Source organism: Phycodurus eques, chromosome 15, assembly GCF_024500275.1.
Source record: "Phycodurus eques isolate BA_2022a chromosome 15, UOR_Pequ_1.1, whole genome shotgun sequence".
Taxonomy (NCBI): domain Eukaryota; kingdom Metazoa; phylum Chordata; class Actinopteri; order Syngnathiformes; family Syngnathidae; genus Phycodurus; species Phycodurus eques.
In genome coordinates, this window is record NC_084539.1 from 3256592 (window position 1) to 3275585 (window position 18994).

General features: G+C 42.4%; 1 protein-coding gene across 3 annotated transcripts in view; it reads right to left on the reverse strand.

The window, feature by feature from the left end:
• The window catches only part of LOC133414016 (SWI/SNF-related matrix-associated actin-dependent regulator of chromatin subfamily B member 1-like), a 32086-nt gene that overhangs the window by 12385 nt on the left and 707 nt on the right, over positions 1–18994 (reverse strand). The window contains exons 2-10 of one of the 3 annotated variants that reach the window (XR_009769947.1): positions 18802–18913; positions 15961–16069; positions 14878–15015; positions 10392–10519; positions 10153–10319; positions 5998–6188; positions 3277–3693; positions 3069–3118; positions 2607–2983 (exon numbers count right to left, since the gene is read on the reverse strand). Coding sequence is in view for 2 of the 3 variants with exons in the window: in XM_061699049.1 (XP_061555033.1) it covers positions 3758–3806; positions 5998–6188; positions 10153–10319; positions 10392–10519; positions 14878–15015; positions 15961–16069; positions 18802–18913 (894 nt within the window). In the remaining variant the exon portion in view is untranslated. Of the gene's footprint in view, positions 1–2606; positions 2984–3068; positions 3119–3276; positions 3807–5997; positions 6189–10152; positions 10320–10391; positions 10520–14877; positions 15016–15960; positions 16070–18801; positions 18914–18994 lie in introns of those variants that run through there. The other 2 variants (XM_061699049.1, XM_061699048.1) reach the window with 2 other exon arrangements.

An 18994-nucleotide genomic window follows, 5' to 3' on the forward strand; every position in this document is an offset into this window, starting at 1 on the left:
TCTCCAAAGGGTAAAGCACTACAGCCGCATGCAACACTTATATCTAATGTTTCATTGTTGTAGATATGAAATGATTTACAACCCCAATTCCAATGAAGTTGGGACGCTGTGTTAAACATAAATAAAAACAGAATACAATGATTTTGAAATCATGTTCATAATCAACCTATATTTAATTGAATACACTACAAAGACCAAATATTTAATGTTCAAACTGATAAACCATTGTTTTTAGCAAATAATCATTAACTTAGAATTTTATGGCTGCAACATGTTCCAAAAAAGCTGGGGCAGGGTCATGTTTACCACTGTGTTACATCACCTTTTCTTTTAACAACATTCAATGAACGTTTGGGAACTGAGGACACTAATTGTTGAAGTTTTGTAGGTGGAATTCTTTCCCATTCTTGCTTGTGGTTATGCCCCACATATAGGATGTGACCTAGAGGTGAAAGAAGTAGTTCTGAGTATCCCAGACAGAGTCGTGATTGGTGCAGACTGTAATGGACATGTTGATGAAGGAAACAGGGGTGATGAAGAAGTGATGGGTAGGTTTGGCATCAAAGAAAGGAACTTGGAGGGACAGATGGTGGTAGACTTGGCAAAAAGAATGGAAACAGCTGTAGGGAACACTTAACAGTACCACAGATCCATGAACTTTCTTGAGGGTGTTGATAGAGAAGTACAGTGAAGGTCAGAAAGAGTTTCATTGTATCTTTGTAGAACTAGCGATAGGCACTGACATAATACCCAGAGGGGAACTGTGGTACAGCATGCGGAGGTCGGGAATGGCAAAGAAGTATGTTAGAATAATACAAGACATGGATGAGGGCGGTGCCACAGTGGACGACTGATTAGCACATTTGCCTCACAGTTCTGAAGACACAGTTACTCAGGTTTCCTCCCACATCCGAAAAACATCCGTTTCACGTTAATTGAAGACTCTGAATTCCCTGTAGGTGTGAATGGTCGTTTATCTATGTGTAAAATGGTTTATTGTTTATATGTGCCCTGCGATTGGCTGGCGACCAATTCGGGGTGTACCCTACCTCTTGACCAGAGTCAACTGGGATAAGCAAAACAAAACAAAGCAAATTTATTTATATAGCGCATTTCATACACAAGGTAAATCCATGTGCTTTACATGATTAAATGCATTTAAAAACAGAGAAAAAAACCACCTTATAAACATTAAAAACTAAGAGGAAAAAAACTAATAGTACAAGCAGTACTGACCAGTTTTTAACCTGGTCTTAAAAACATGCACACTTGGAGCTGACGTAACCTCTGTTTGCAACTTATTCAATTTGTGTGCAGCATAATAGCTAAATGCTGCTTCACCATGTTTGCTTTGGACTCTGTGGTCCACTATTTGACCCGAGTCTGTCGATCTCAGACCCCTACTGGGTTTATATTCCATTAGCATTTCTTTCATGTATTCAGGACATGTACCATTTAGTGATTTATAGACAAGTAGCAGAACTTTAAAATCTATTCTAAAGCTGAAGGGAAGCCAGTGTAAAGACTTTAGAATTGGAGTAATATGCTCTGACCTCTTTGTTTAGGTCAGAACCAGAGTTGCAGCATTCTGAATGAGCTGCAGCTGTTTAATGCTGTTTCGAGGGAGTCCAGTCAGAAGACCATTACCATAGTCAAGTCTACTTGAGATAAAAGCATGGATGAGCTTCTCCTGGTCTGGTTGACACATGCAAGCCTTCACTCTGGATATGTTCTGCAGATGGTAGAAGGCAGTTTTAGTAAAGGATTTGATATGACTGTTGAAAGTCAGGTCGGAATCTATCAGAACACCAAGGTTTCGGACTTGGTCTTTGGTTTTTAAAGAGAGTGACTCCAGGTATTTACTAAACGCAATCCTCTTTTCCTCATTGCCAAAAACTATTATCTTAGTTTTGTTGTGGTTTAATTGGAAGAAAATTTTGGCTCATCCAGTTATCTGTTTCAGACAGTGACACACCACCTTAATTGAACTGTAGTCATCTGGAGAGACTGCTAGATATAATTGTGTATCATCTGCATAGCTATGATAGTCAAAATTAAAGTTCTGAAGAATTGGACCCAAGGGTACCATATACAGGCTGAACAGGAGGGGTCCAAGAACTGCACCTTGAGGGACCCCATAGGTCATTGCCATACGATGAGATTGAACACTTCCAATGGTTACAAAATAACTCTTTTCCTCCAGTTCCTGAGCAGGGAACCAACCCCTAGACTGCCAGGCATTTTCAAGCAATGTCACTGATTTTACAAGCCCCACAGAATATTGTGTACTATGATGATGTAAACACCAAAAGAAAGATCAGACTCTCTTCTTTCATCACAAAAAAAAGTTTGTCTCTCGCTTATACCGTTCTTTAGTAATCAGCACTCAAACATAGGCTACTTTCAGCCAAATCTGTTTCCGGAAGAAAAAAAAAACTGAGAAAAAAAGCCTTTTGGTGAAAGCAGACACATCAAGCAGAACAACGACTTTGACACCAATATTTTTTTTTCTTGAGTGAAAATCTCCAAACATCTGAACATAAAAACAACACTGAGAAAGTACTTTTGACAGAAAAATAATTTATTTGCAAGTATAACTGTACAGAACCTATATTAGACAAAAATGCATGAACAAATGGGGATCCCACACTTGCACTCTTTCCTCCAAATTCTCCTCCTCTCCCATTTGCTCAATAGTCCAGGTTTTTATTACCTTGTGCATAAAATCTAGAAAGTTTTATCCACATATGGATTTTATTCTTCGGTGGCAGTGAATGGGATCTTGTGTGGTTGTCATTCTCCTTGAGACCAGTCTCTACTTCTGCTTGAAGCACAGCCTGTGCAGTTTAGAAATATAACTATTACTATAAAAATACATTGTTGAAATTGCTGTCGTGGGACGTAGAGAAAAAAAGCTTTCAATTCCCTTTTTTGTTTGCACTGCATACTGGAATGGGAGTCGAAGGTCTGCTGGATGCATAACCTGTAAGTTTTTAAAAAAGACATACGATTACTCGAGAATACTTTTTATCGATGACGTGTTTTGCAAGGTTAAAAAAAAACATTACTTTTCTTTGTCACAATCCTGAAAGATGTTCGACTCGCGGGTGTTGAATTCCTGCAAGATGGACGAAATGGAAAATTCAAATCAGTACTGGCAACAAATGTTACATTGTAATGTGAACTAGTGGGACTAAATTATGTTTTTATGTAACAAGGATTGAAAGAGTGTATTTGCTCGCTAAATGTAGCCAACGCGAGCTGCAAACGAGTTACCTTCGTCTTCGTCTGTCTTTGTCGGAGGAAACTCGGGATGAAGCTCGCCTGGCTATCCAGACGGAGTTCAGTCATCACGATTCGGGATCCCATTTACTCAAATCCTGGTCGGGAGACAATCAGCTGGCAAGCGGCTGGGAGGATCTCGCCATATCTATGGGACGCTATTTTGCGCGGTAGCTTTGCAACCAAGTGATCGGCCTCGAGCGTCATCCTTTATTCCCCCGCACGATCTAAGGTGTCATTCCTGTCGGTCGCAGGAATATTTTTCTGGACTTGGCACAATAAATTTCTAGGACCGAAATATATATTTTTTTAAAGATTTTTCTCATTTTGTATTCTCTCTTTTCCACCATTATGTTTGCCTTCTCTCTTTGTCTCTTCCACCCCGCCTCCTTCTTCTTCTTCTTCTTCAATCTGAGGGAGAGACGTTCACCTCAAGGTATTGTTGCCCTCTACAGGGCGCCAATCCTCGTTGCAGTTATCCAGAGGCTTGACGATCACACATTTGCACACTGATTGAGGAGTATCTGCAACATTTGCACAACCAACATTGTCCCAGATTATCGCGCTACTCGTCACTTTAAACTGCATACACTACTTGAAGTCTCGGTGCCCTTTGCACAATGGTCATTGCACCGGACTATTGCAATATGAGTCATTCGAACTGTTGTAAATGCTATATATATATATATATATATATATACACACACACACACACACACACACACACACACACACACACACACACACACACGAACTGTTGTAAGTGCTAGAGGACTGAGTTAATTAACTTAGTGTCCGGGGACGAACTCGGCATCCTTGGGTCTTCGCTTTGAAGCGCCAGGCAGCCGTGACTCACTTAGCCTCGGCATTGCAAAGCAAATGTCTGTCTTGTTGAAAATAGTTTATTGTTTTGATCCGTTTAGAGTCTGCGTGTCACTCTGCAGTTAAAGTCTACGTCGGCGGGGAGCGGCGGTAGTGCGAGGCTGGGGTGCCGGGTGGCATCTTTTGCGTGGCATGTCCGCTAGACTTCGAACCGATGTATTTTGAGAAAGACTTAAGAGAAAGCATTGGATACAGAGGTAGAGGCTGAAACCAGCCGCAGTGTCAACTATTTTTCCTACGGCCATCGGGACGTCAACCGCAAGCAAGAGAACTAAATCTTGCAGCCAGCACGCTGCCACGGCGGCAGAGGTGAGGATTTCCTTGTACATACCTACAACTATTATGGTTACTATGCACTGGGGAGTAGGAAAAAAAGACCCACGCAGTACTTTTTAGTACTGTCGTCTGTACTTTTGCCTATATGACAAGCCAACAGACACGGCAAAGATTTTCTGTGCGGTGTGCTGTCACGCAACTCGAGCGAGGGTCACACAATATATAGGACTACTGCATACTATGTAAAAGCTTGTGCCGTGTCACTGAAACATATATGAATATAATACGTATGGTCGTGCTAAAAAATATTGGCACCCCTGGGGTGCCCTTATTTCAACCCATGACTGTATAAAGACATGCTTTTGACATACCGTCACATCGAGCCAGTGGCCACTCCCTTTTTCTGTTGTACAGCTGCTACTTGGCTGCTCGTCGTCTTTACTGTTCCGACCTCTGATCGGCTCAAACATGCACGGTTTGACGATGCCAAGTTCAGTTGGGTGCTCCTCTAAGTTGAAATCCTCCTCCTCCTCATATTCCAACACATTGCTTGCCATTGCGTATAGAGTGGAGCGCACTGTGTTTGTCAATTGCAACGTTACTTCCGGTAGCCCTTTTGCGGTGGATAGAGTAACTACAGCCCGGTGTCTTGAGCTTCAGGTATGTTCGGGGAGGGCTCAACTATAGTTGAAAACTTGCTGGAAGTTACGTGCATGTGTTACATAACATATAAACAATGCTAATATGAATTTTAACTGACCCCATAACATCTTTGTCATCTGATTTTCAAGTATTTAGTTGTCATTTTATCTATTGAATGTTTTGAAAGCAGCTCCATTGTTACCAAAAATCAAGATATAACTCCAGTCGCTGTCAATCTTTATTTCATATGAAGCTTCGGTATGCCAATTACGTAAGACTGCATCATGCATGGTCATGCCCTATAAAAAGGTGCGACTAAATCGTGCTGGTGCGACCAACTGAGAAAGTTGGTGTGGAGCCCTTTAAATGTTTGATTTTACATTTTATATTATTTTTATTTATTTAAGTATGTGATTGTATTTTCTTACTGAAATGTTTCAATTGATCAGAATCATCTTTACTTGCCAGGTATGTCAAAAACACAAGGAATTTTTCTCCGATAGTTGGAGCCGCTCTAACAAAAAAATACTTTTGAGACATAAAAACACACTATGGACAATCAGTGAGCAATGAAAGGTTACCAGTAATGTGGTAATGCTGAAAGATGACAATTGTGCAAATGACGCAGTCCTCTCCCAATTTAGAGCAGTTAGAAATGAGGAATAGAGCGATAATCTGGTACAGTGACAATTCTGCAAAAGGTGCAGAAATACATACACAAAATATAAATGCATTATTAACTGCTTATCATATCTTTGTGCACACTGATTGACTGTTTTAAGCATGTTTAATAAACTAAGGTCAAAAACATCACAGTGACCTGTGCATAATTACGTTTTTCTCTATGCAGCTCAAGTGTAATTTAGGGCAACTGTGGAGGATATAAAATACAATTAAAACACGTGTGAAAGTTACCTGAAGGCGTATGTTCTCTGGTGCCAGCTGAGCTGTCCTCGAATGCTGTAGGCAATAGTGGTCACAAATTCCCCCCCAAGACCCAATTCAGAACACAGCTTCAGAGCAAAGGACTCAGGAGAGTTCTCATGTTCTGACATGTCCCATTCAAACTGGTCCACAAGTGAGATGTTTCCCACATGGATGTTGAGCTGCATTAACAAGAAAAAACATGCAGACGTCTAAATTAAAATGTATGACACACAACAACCGGTTAAAGAGTTTTTCCAACTGGTAGAGACACTGGACAATAATGCTGAAAATGCACTCAAATGGCCATCTAAACCTTTAACCACTGAAAACTCAAGTGCATGACACAGAAATTAAGAATAAGTGGAATACTGCAAAGAAAAGCAAAAACAACAAGATAGAAATGATTCAAGCCTTCAACACAGAAATCGCTTCACAAGTGAATATAACAAGTATATTCGTATTATACAGGGCACTACACTAACTTTGGCACTTGTAGCACCTGCCAGCACTTGATTTGTTTGCACCCTCTTTTGGGGATATAAGCACATGACCATGCATGCTGATGATGGCATACGAGAAAAAAAAAAACTTATACAGTCTGTGTGCGCGCGTTTTGTTTTTTTCTTTACACATATATATACATATATATGTAGGGCAAACAGGTCCAAGGTGAGAGACCAGACAAAGCACGGCTAAAAGACCCCTATGATGAACAAAACAAATGGATGTAGGTTTCCCTTGCCTGGACGCGGGTCACCGGGGCCCCCCTCTGGAGCCAGCCCTGGAGGTGGGGCTCGAAGACGAGCGCCTGGTGGCCGGGTCTGTACCCATGGGGCCCGGCCGGCCAGGCAAAGCCTGAAAGGGTAACGTGGGTACCCCTTCCCATGGGCTCATCACCTGTGGGAGGGGCCATAGGGGTCGGGTGCAGTGTGAGCCGGGCGGTGGCCGAAGGCAGGGACCTTGGGGATCAGATCCCCGGCTACAAAAGCTGGCTCTAGGGACGTGGAATGTCACATCTCTGGCAGGGAAGGAGCCCGAGCTGGTGTGTGAGGTCAAGAAGTTCCGACTAGATATAGTCGGGCTCGCCCCCACACACTGCTTGGGTTCTGGTACTTGTCCTCTTGAGAGGGGTTGGACTCTCTTCCACTCTGGAGTTGCCGATGGTGAGGTAAGCCGAGCAGGTGTGGGTATACTTATTGCCCCCCGGCTCTGTGCCTGTACATTGGGGTTCACACCTCGGTGGACGAGAGGGTAGCCTCCCTCCACCTTCGGGTGGGGGGACGGGTCCTGACTGTTGTTTGTGCCTATGCACCAAACAGCAGTTCAGAGTACCCACCGTTTTTGGAGTCCTTTGAGGGTGTGCTGGAGAGCGCTCCCGCTGGGGACTCCATCGTTCTGCTAGGGGACTGCAATGCTCAAGTGGGCAATGACAGTGAGACCTGGAAGGGCGTGATTGGGAGGAACGGCCCCCCCGATCAGAACCCGAGCGGTGTTCTGTTATTGGACTTCTGTGCTCATCACGGATTGTCCAAAACGAACACCATGTTCAAGCATAAGGGTGTTCACGCATGCACTTGGCACCAGGACACCCTAGGTCGTAGTTCAATGATCGACTTTGTGGTCGTGTCATTGGACTTGCGGCCGCATGTCTTGGACACTCGGGTGAAGAGAGGGGCGGAGCTGTCAACTGATCACCACCTGATGGTGAGTTGGCTCCGATGGTGGGGGAAGATGCCTGTCCGACTTGGCAGGCCCAAACGTATTGTGAGGGTCTGCTGGGAACGTCTGGCAGAATCCCCTGTCAGAAGGAGTTTTAACTCCCACCTCCGACAGAACTTTGCTCATGTTCCGGGGGAGGCGGGGGACATCGAGTCCGAGTGGACCATGTTCCGCGCCTCCATTGCTGAGGCGGCCGACCGGAGCTGTGGCCGTAAGGTGGTCGGTGCCTGTCGTGGCGCCAATCCCCGAACCCGTTGGTGGACACCAACAGTGAGAGGTGCCGTCAAGCTGAAGAAGGAGTCCTATCGGGCTTTTTTGGCCGTTGGGACTCCTGAGACAGTTGATGGGTACCGGCTGGCCAAGCGGAATGCAGCTTTGATGGTCGCTGAACCAAAAACTCGGGTATGGGAGGAGTTCGGTGAGATCATGGAGAAACTCATTTCGTAATTTACTCATCACAAATACTCATTTCGTATTTTTATTTTCATCATTATTTTCATGTTTTGAATTTTCACATTTTGGACTGTTTTGGTTTTCATCTCAGTGAATTGGCCTGAAATATGTTCTCTCATTTATGAGTGAGTCGATGTTTCATTTACAGTTCCTTTTTGTTGATTTCATAATTTTTTATTATTTGATGCTTTAGCCCTTGGCAATATCTATTAAAGTGCCTTTTTCTGATTATGGAAAAATCTACCTTTTGTTTTAAGAGCAATGAGCACATTTGTTATTAATGTGAGCAGAAATAAGACTTTATCCACACACCTCATAAATACTTTACCCCAATTCTTAAAAGGTTGTTTCGGCTATAATTTTAACAACAACGGGTCCTGACTGTCGTGCCAAGACTGTCTAAATATCCTAGGTTATTCTAAGTGCAACAAGTCAATAGGGAGGGAGCAGCTTTAAAGAAGCGTGGTTAGCATTTCAACCAAAATCTACTAAACTGTGGCGGTGAGGCCTAGCATAATCAGGACCGACGCTTCATAGATGGCTGTGAGAACCTGCGGATTGTCTGGGGACCGGTTCAGGGTGTACCCTCCCTCTCACCCAGAGTCAGCTGGGATAGGCTCCAGCACACCAGCGACCCCAGTGAGGATAAGCGGTATGGAACATGGATGGATGGAACTGCTTTATTTTTTTCAATTCACATTTAGTAACAAACTGTATTTTCTTGTCTCGAAATACTTTCAGTGAGACAAGAAAAAACTAATTTCAGTTTAAATTTAACATTATTCTTCTTCGTATTCTTAGCATTTCAAGTATAAAAAAAATCCCATATGTCATTAATTAAACTCAGGCGCGCCGGCATGGGTACGACTGGTTAGCACATCTGCCTCACAGTTCTGGGGACCTGGGTTCAAATCCCGGGTCCGCCTGTGTGGAGTTCGCATGTTCTCCCTGTGCCTGGGTGTTTTTTCTCCTCACACTCCAGTTTCCTCCCACATCCCAAACACATAGAGTCATGTTTGCCCGTAGGTGTGAATGTGAGTGCAACTGGTTGTTTCTTTCTATGTGCCCTGTGATTGGCTGGCGACTGGTTCAGGGTATACCCCGCCTCCCCCCCGAAGATAGCTGGAATAGCTCCAGCAGCCCGCGACCCTAGTGAAGATGAGCGGTAATGAAAATGGATGGATGAATAAACTGAGGCGCAAGATGGCACTGCTGGTTTGGATGTAAAAAACACATTTCAACACTAGATGGGAGTAATTCAGTGTCCCTTTTGGCACGATGAGATGTGTCTCAGCTTGACAATTACCTCTTTCCTGCCATTAACAGGCAGCTACTGGATAAACCAATAGTATTTAATGCCCTCGGAAATGGTCAAGGAGGAAGGGAGTTGCCAATGCACTTTACTCCTCTAACTGCTGGAGGGCTGGCAAGGGGCCGCAGGGGGGCAAATCTTTCCGGTTCTCCGCTGCCTCGCTACGCAACGTGTGGGGCCAGACGGTACAAACACAAATAACACAAAACATATTTCACTTCAGGGAAGATATATTTGTTTGAGTTGTGGGCATAGTTTGATGGTAACTGCACACTATACTGGTAGAACTGGGCCAGGATATTATGAATAAGGAAGTGGCAATTCCGCCGAATAGCCACTGCATGGGATAAGGGCGCTTGGTGTTTATATAGTAGGGCTGGGGACTCATGCCATAAAGTACAGTATATGCCCCATCCTGCTTTCGTCACAGGGCTAGTTTTTAGCCCCACCCCAAAAATTCGGCCAGCTGAGATGGTGTAAAAGAGTTTTGAGTTATGTCTCATCAATTCACATTGTTCTCAGTCTTTGCACATTTTCGGCACTTATTTTCAAACATTTAATGTCTTTAGAAACAAAATGGGAAAATGACTTTGGGGAGACATTAAGACTGCTGGGAACGGTTTTAAATTGTTGAAACTTTACTATGCATCGGAACCCACCTTGATTATGACTCTCTGGTCTGCCTGCTCCTCTAAAATGCTGTCAGTGGGGTATGACTCAATCTGCTGGCGTATGGCTGAGGTGATGGCAGGGACAAAGGTCAGAGGATTCAGGTCCAAGTCATCACACAGAATTTCTGCAAACATCTCTGGGGTCATCAGTTTTTCTGTTGGGGAAGGAACTTAAAGTTTATTTATTCATTTCTTCTTAATAAAATGTTACCAGCAATTAGCTATACCATTCATATTCCATGTGAAAGCATCTCTGAGTTTTTGGCCATCTATCTCCATGTCAAGACGAATAGGAACCAGCACCTCTACTTGGGCAGCATTCTCATGGATCACAGCAGGATCATGATCATCAAAGCTAAATGGAGACAGCATTTCAGCAAGGTCTTTTCAATAACATGCAGTATCATGCAGAGTCAGGGGATATAAAAACAAACTGAAACTAGTAATTCTTTTCAAGTGCTATATAGTTGATGAGTATAATCAAACTCAAAACGGATTATGTGCTGATCGCATTCTCCATTATTGAATGCAGGGGCTAATAAACATACAGATGGGGAGTTTATACTGTACATTAATATGGTTTCACAATTACACACAATTGGGACCCCAAAGAACTAATTGCACACAGTCCCAACAATTGTACATACAGAACGTCCGCCACCACCGCCATTAACCTACAAGGTGCTGGTGGAAATTCAGCAAAAAATTAAATAAATAAATAAATACATATATATATATATATATATACAAAGAAAGAATATGGATGGATGGATATACAACCCCAATTCGAATGAAGTTGGGACATTGTGTTAAACATAAATAAAAACAGAATACAATGATTTGCAAATCATGTTCAACCTATATTTAATTGACTACACAACAAAGACAAGATATTTAATGTTCAAACTGATAATCTTTATTGTTTTTAGCAAATAATCATTAACTTAGAATTTTATGGTTGTAACACGTTCCAAAAAAGCTGAGATAGGTGGCAAAAAAGACTGAGAAAGTTGAGGAATGCTCATTAAACACCTGTTTGGAACATCCCACAGGTGAACAGGCTCATTGGGAACACGTGGGTGCCATGATTGGGTATAAAAGGAGCTTCCCTGAATTGCTCAGCAAATATGGGGCGAGGTTCACCTCTTTGTGAACAAGTGCGTGAGAAAATAGTAAAACAGTTTATCGACAATGTTCCTCAACATACATTTGCAAGGAATCAAAGCGGCAGGCCCAGACCATGTGTCCCCATCCTGCCTCAAAGTCTGCGCGGACCAGCTCGCTCCAGTCTTCACTCAGATCTTCAATAGATCTCTGGAACTGTGCGAAGTACCATCCTGTTTTTTCAAACGCTCCACCATCATTCCAGTCCCCAAGAAACCTACAATCTCAGGTCTGAATGACTACAGGATTGTCACCCTGACATCTGTGGTCATGAACTCCAGTTTGGTCAAGCTCGCGAATGTTTCAGGGGAACAGGTGGAATTGGCGGGAAAGTAGGAAGGAAGAAAAAGAAGAGCAGGAAAAACAAACACGTTTCCAGGCAGGACGGCCGAAGCCCATATATCGCTGTTCGCAAGACGTTTAAAACAGACGTGTGCTGCCCGCTTCCCTCCCCCACGGAGTTTGCCCAGGCACCCAAAAAGGGTAGCTCGGAGCGCTGGCAGGATACCCTGCGGCGGGGAAGAGTCCGATGTATCCTCGTGGTGCGAGGTGGGGCAAGCTGGCTGAGCCAGTCTGTGGTAAGTTGGTCGAACGAGAGCCCCCAACAAAGGGGGGCTCCGGCCTTTATGGCCAGCCGCCAAGGGGATGATTCTCCCCCTTTTCCCCCCGCCTCCGGGACCAAAAGGGAAGATGGACCGCCTCTGAATGTTACTTTTCCATTTTAGGATTATTTTTGTTATAAAACCAGTGGGATAAAATATTAATTATTGGATTTAAGATAACGAGACCATTTTCCAGCCTTGCATTGTCATGAGCACATCCTCTTTAATCGTAACAAATGTTTCAATTGAATGTGGTTGTTGAGAACACACAAACATTTCATCCGGTTCAGTTGATAAACAGATTTGACATCAGACATTCAAATTTGCAGAAATAAAATCACTAGTGGCGCTATAGCGCTGGTTCCGCTGGTGGCGTTCATGCAAACTTCTTAAAATATTATATAACATTCAAATCCAGTGAAGATTGTGATGAGATAATCCGCGGTTGCAGTATATTTCTACTACCTGTGTCCCTAGTGCTCCATCCATTGTCCCAGACAGGAGGAACAAATGTCACTGAAAACAGCGGGAAAAATAAATCTTTGTTGGTGAGACTCTTCAGGCTGGCTGGGTGTGGAAGTTAATTAATTTAGCGTCCGGGTGAGAAACCAGGTATCTGTGTCTCAGCTTTGATGCTACTTGGGACTGGCTGGTTATTAATTTAGCGTCTGTGAGCGAAGTTGAGCCTCCTCGTGCTTCTTCTTTGATAAACAGACACGGGTTTCCTTAGATGTCGTGTATGCAGACTGACTCAGCGGGCAGCCAAGGCAGGTATGCGGAACAGCACGAGACTGGGGGTTGCTGGGTGTCATCTTTAGTGGTGTGATTACAACAAGCTGTACCAACGAAGGGCGCTGCATTGCTAATGCAATAACGCCAACTTCCTTTTGCAGACTTTCCCTACACAACGTAACTTGATTTAAACACTGCCTCACGTTAATTGAAAACAATTACTTCATGGTTTCGTTTCCAAAAGGGAGCTACTAATTAATTGCTACCCTTTCGTGTCCCTGGGTAGCTCACGGACAAAGCTCTGTTGGGAGGGAAACGGGAAGCGCACATCTGCTCCGAGCGTCTTGTGACCAGTGCCACCCACGGGCTTCGGCCGCCCGAATTCTTTTTCTTGGTTTTTTTTCTTCTCCTTTTTCCCTCGAATCCACCAGTTCCCCCTACGGACCGGACAAAAGTTCGAGAGATTGACCGGCCTGCCTAAATTGTGTTCCACGCAATTTAAGTCCAACTTGCGGTCTACTAAAGTACAGATTGGTACATGTTTGGGTTTAAATTAACGGGAACAGAAACTCTCGAAAATGCTGGAAAAGAAGAGGTTCTCGCGCATGCTTCTTGACTGTGAATCCACCATTGCTTCTTTGACCCCTCCTCCCCCCTTTCTTTCTTGAGAACTTCTACCTCCGTTGTCATCGCTTTCATGGCTGACTGAAGTTCAACGTCTTCTTTTAGCTCTCTGACTGGTTACGAGCTCCTTAATCTCCTGGTGTAATAGATGGAGAAATGATAGCTTCTTGTCAATGGAAGAGAGGACTTGAATATGGGCGTCGGGTCGGCTGAGTTTCAGATCTTCAGTGCTAGTAGACGAGTTAGCCTCCCGTCTTTTCAGCGGGTTGGTGCGGTCGTCATGGTGGGATCTGCTAGTTTGTATGACAAAGCGATCGAAAGATCCGTCGATTAAATCTTTGAGTGTCTCCACGATTGTATCTTGGTGTCAGCAGGGATTGGAAAAAAGTAATCAATAACAGCCCCACATTAAGAGGAATAAAGTGGATGAAGAGTCCCGGGGTTGCTAATCTGATTTTGCAGCGTAGCCACCAAAATTTTGTCTGGGAAATCTCGCTGTCTCTGGCGGTGTCGGAGCACGTCTCGCCTTGTTCTCAGTGTCTCCAGGAACTCCACCTTTTCTACTGCTGTAAATATCTACTTACTTCCCAGGACAGTTGTTGATAGACACAGGGTTTCAGAACAAAAGCTCTTGTGTATTTTTCAAAGCGCTTCATACATCTTTGCCAAAACATTGCAAAATAATATATAGCAATATTTAATAATATATAATATTTAATAACTTCAAGTTATGTCCAGGCTGTATATTAATCACAGGAGAATATGCCAAATCAGGTTTGGACAATAGTATTTTAGTAACGCTTTTGTCGAAAAAATGTCAATTAAATTAAAATTAAAATGACATCAAAATGTAAACCTAATTAAATATTTTAAACAAGGTTGTCAAGACTGCACACACTGCCATAGAAATTTGGCTAGAACTCCGCAAAAAAGAAATGTAGTTGATGGCATTCGTGATGTCTTGACAATGTTTACTTCCTTTGTCATGTGGCACGTGTTGGCTAAATTACTCGGTGAGTGTTTTCTGCAGATTTATTCTCTCTTTAGGTGGTAGTCGTGCTTGTGTTGTTCTTTTACGTATTCCTCATACTCTTTCGTATGGTTTGTTTGGTGGAACAGATTTGTGGTTGAAATGCTTTCTTCACTGCGACCGTTTTTTGGCACGTTAGATACAACAGTTAGACCTACTTCAGTCTTGTCAAATTCTAACCATTTCCAGCCTCGGGATGTGGACCCTTGTTTCGCTATTAAATCATCCGCTAAAATGCGTAAAATGGGAAATCATGTAGTGTTTTTCTTGCCATTGAGTCACATGATTGAATCATGTCTGCAAATTCAGGGAGTGAGGACTTTCATGCACTTCTTTTTCTCTCCTCCTCCTCTGCCGTCCATGCACCCATTCGGTTTCTTTCATTTCCAGACAGTATGAATACTCGATCATGTAAAATTACAGATCTTTAAAGCAATTTTCACGATAATATCGTAGGCGATATATATCGCCCACCTCTACACCCTACCCCGACAATTAACTGCTTATAAACAATCAAACCAAAGACTGACGAGCACAATCGCAAGTTTTGCTTCTTCATACCACAGTGGGAAGGTCCTCTTCTTGTCCCGACCCATTCGGTTGCGGTTGATGGTAGTGGAACAAGGCACTGCATCTAAATGGTGGGAGCTGTTGGGCAGCGTTGGGACCCATTGACTGCTTCTTTTGGTTTTCTGCTCCCTTGGACAGGAAAAGAAGTGTTCAGATTATGCCTGGAGTTTCTCAGGAAAACATTAAATTAGGGTAAACACCATCTACAGAATTATTGTTCACTATACCACTTTTGAACGGAACAATTTTTGTTACTTTGTCAGCTATTTTTTTTTGCCATGTATGTTTTTCACTTGTGCTCATGACAGTGAGGCTGACGCTCTAACCAGTCATCCACCGTGCCGCCACTCTATAATCAGAATCTTTAAATTATGGCTTCAATATTTCCATCCAGCCATCCACTGTCTGAATCGCTTATCCTCACAAGGGTCGCGGGCGTGCTGGAGCCTATCCCAGGTATCATCGGGCAGGAGGCGGGGTACACCCTGAACTGGTTCCCAGCCAATCACAGGGCACATATAAACAAACAACCATTCGCACTCACATTCACACCTATGGGCAATTTAGAGTCGTCAATTAACCTACCACGCATGTCTTTGGGATGTGGGAGGAAACCGGAGTCATTTATGTAACAAAATATGGACAATCCGTAACATTTGACAGCTCTGTATTAACACCTGTTCTCAATTTTTTCAAAGTTATCCCACTTTGTATAAGCTGACAAAGATTATAAAAATTCTGTTTTGATGCAAGACATAGGGCTTTCATAAGAAATTATATTATTCAAATCTTGTCGGTGAAAAAACATGCCGTGGGAGTTTTTGCGGTGTCTGAGACAGACAACACGAAAGCCATTTGCAACCTGTGCAAAACTGAATTGCCTCGTGGGGGAATGTCATCTAAATGCTTCAACACAACAAATTTGATCAATTTGTGATCGGTTATACTTTTTTTAAACTCGGTGATCGGCATGTTTAGCATAATAAAAGATTAACGGTAAAAATTTGAAAAAATAATAAATAAAGTAAATCGAAACTTCAATGTTCAGCATAAGCAACTTTAAGCAATACATACCTGAGGTACGCCGGTGGCTCTGTGCTGATCGACACCGCCTTGTATTTGTCATCATTACCTTCAAAGATCTCCTCACACTCCGAAGCCTTCAGCAGAGTAACACTGGTGGCTACAATTTTGGCAGGAGGGGTGGGGGGTGGGAGAGATGATGTCATTTTCTGGCCAGAAGTTAGGTGACAACTTCCAATTATAATGGGTTTATTGACACACAACTTCTAAATTTTCTGTCCTACTGCATTTTGTATTTTTAAAAAAAGTAACTATAAAAAGCATTATTTCCAGTTGAAACCAGACGTTTAGATTCCCTATATAGAGAGCTTTTGTTTTTTAACTGTCTGACATTAAATCAGACTAACCGTTTCCTGAGTTAGGTCAATTTGGATTACTACAATTATTTATATTTCCTGAATTCCAGAATAATAGTAAAAATAAAGTAATTTAATTACAGTACGTTAGCACCCATTATTTCTGTCATGTAATGTTGGTTTGACCTGACTGATTAGAATAAACGATCTGACTCGAGCAGTGATTTCCAACCTTTATGGAGCCAAGGAACATATTTTACAATTGAAAAATCTCACGGCACACCAACAAACAAAAATGTCACCAAAAGTGGATACATTAATTACTGTATTTACTTCCTGCCATCTAATAGAATACCATTCATTTGTTCTCTGTCACTATGCCTCACTGGCATAAACAGAGGAACAAAGATACATTATTGTAAATATAATTTTTTGAGCAATTAAGTACACAAGTATATACAGTAAATGAACAAGTCATTTAAATAGACACTATCCTCCATCTTGTGATCGGATCGATGATCAGTTTTTAAACTCGCTGATCGGCCCCAAAAATCCTGATCGTGTAAAGCCTTTAAAGCATTTATGAAAAGTAAAAAAAAAAAAAAATGATCGTGATCAAATCATGCATGGTGCTGCCAATGGAAAAGTTAGTGGAGAGCCATGTGTTTGATTTACATTTTATTTAAGAGGAAACAAGTTTTTTTTTGTTTTTGTTTTATGTATTGGCCCCCCCTGTTATCGACAACCATCCGGCCTTCACGCTGTCGTGAATCCTCGACGTGAGGCCCGTGGGAGGGGTTACCAGTACCTGGTGGACTGGGAGGGGTATGGTCCGGAGGAGCGTTCCTGGATTTCCCGGAAGCTTATCCTTGACGATTACCTGCTATCTGACTTTTATGCGGCTCACCCGAGGAAGCCTGGCAGGACGCCGGGAGGTGTCCGTTGAGAGGAGGGTACTGTCATGAGCCATACTGCAGTACTAAGGTTGGAGCCTGGGTGCCGCTTTGCACCATCTCGCCCTCTCTCCTCTCCCCTCTCTCTCTTTCCAGCACCTTCCTCGGCCGCGCACCTGTCACCAATCAGCCCTGATTACCACCTGCATAAAAGCCTGACCAGATCCTGAAAACTCTCCCCAGAGTATTGCCTTCCACAGCGGTACCACAGCCCCTCAGTCTCTAAGTAAGCCTACTCGATTCCTTGGCGTCGTTCTGACCGTCGTGTTCTTTCTTGTCCTCAGTGTATCCTCCGTGTCCCTCGTCAAGTGGATCTCTGCCGTCAAGCCAGCCACCCGTCCTCATCACTGCCTGCCACGTATTCTCTGCCTCAACAACCTGCCAGCGCATCCCAAGGACCATCCCCATTTCCCTTTCAATAAACTGTTCATCACAACCTCTCAGCCCCCCCCTGCTCTTGATCCAGTCCAGTCTCCATCCAATCGTGACGATAACAACATCTAATTCAAATAAAATCAAATATATTTGATATTTGATCTGATATGTTTTGGTTAATTTCATTTTTTAAAACCATTTTTATCATTTTTTATGAGATTTAAAGGAAAAAGTCAAACAAATACACGTAGGAAGGTGACAGTGACATTGAGAGTAAAATTTGAGATCATTGTTGCAAAGAAGTCAAACAAAAACAAGCATTTTAATTCTAAACAGTTCAAATTAATGAGGACTTGTTAAAAAGGAAAGGGGAAAAAAAGCAATTTTACAAGCTGATAAAATGTATTCATTCTGAGATAAATCAATGGCCACACAGTCACCCAAAAACATTTTTTAAAGCCACAGCCAATTCACCAGTATGAAAAAAAAAAAACTAAAACTCATAAGAATTTAATATTTATTCATGTACACATAAAATTCTTAATGTTTGAACAGTTCCAATAGATGTTCTTATTTTGTGTACTTCAAAATTTAAAAAACCTTATATGTGACTGACCCAAAAACATTTATTTTAGCTTCGGTTTGTAATATAAGACTTGACCAAATTCAAGCAAGCTATTGAGACTGAGAACAAGCTGTATTTAAATCATATTTCCACAAAGTGAGAAGCAACTTTGTTATCACTGGTGTTTATATTATTTATACTCATGTTTTGGTTGAAAAATAAATTAATGTCATTGTCATATCACACACAATTCTGCAATCGACCTTGAACAAAAATGGCAGGTTAGTTAGCTTTTGATTCAACAAGCTCAAGGTGCCCATTAATTCTTAAAGAAGCAGAACAAGAACAAATACAAATACAAGAACTTGAGCAAAGGTTTAGTTCAAGAGGGGGAGAAAGAATCACTTTAGATCAGACTAAGAAGCACGTAGTTGATTTTACTTCAGAAAGCTGATCAGGAAATTACCGAATCCTCTTCAATTGTTGCACTTTTCTTATTCAAAATTCTCAATGTTATTTCATGTCGAAGCAGTCTTTTACATTTTGTAGAAAACTGAATACTAGGAAACTGCTAAAGACGTTGATAGACATTCAAACTTCTTCATTAGAACAACTGTGTAAGCGGTAATGATGCGACACTCACCATGTGATGATGCTACAATTTTCTTTCTCTCCTCCACTGAAGCAAGCCTCCTCCATAAAGATGGATATCTTTTGTATAAAGAGCCTCTAAACATTCGCAGATAGTTTCCTACCTGAAAACAAACAAGAAAGGTTATTTGCACAAGACCCCATGACATTTCAACTCCTCCACTTGAGGTAGAACTCAGTTCCCA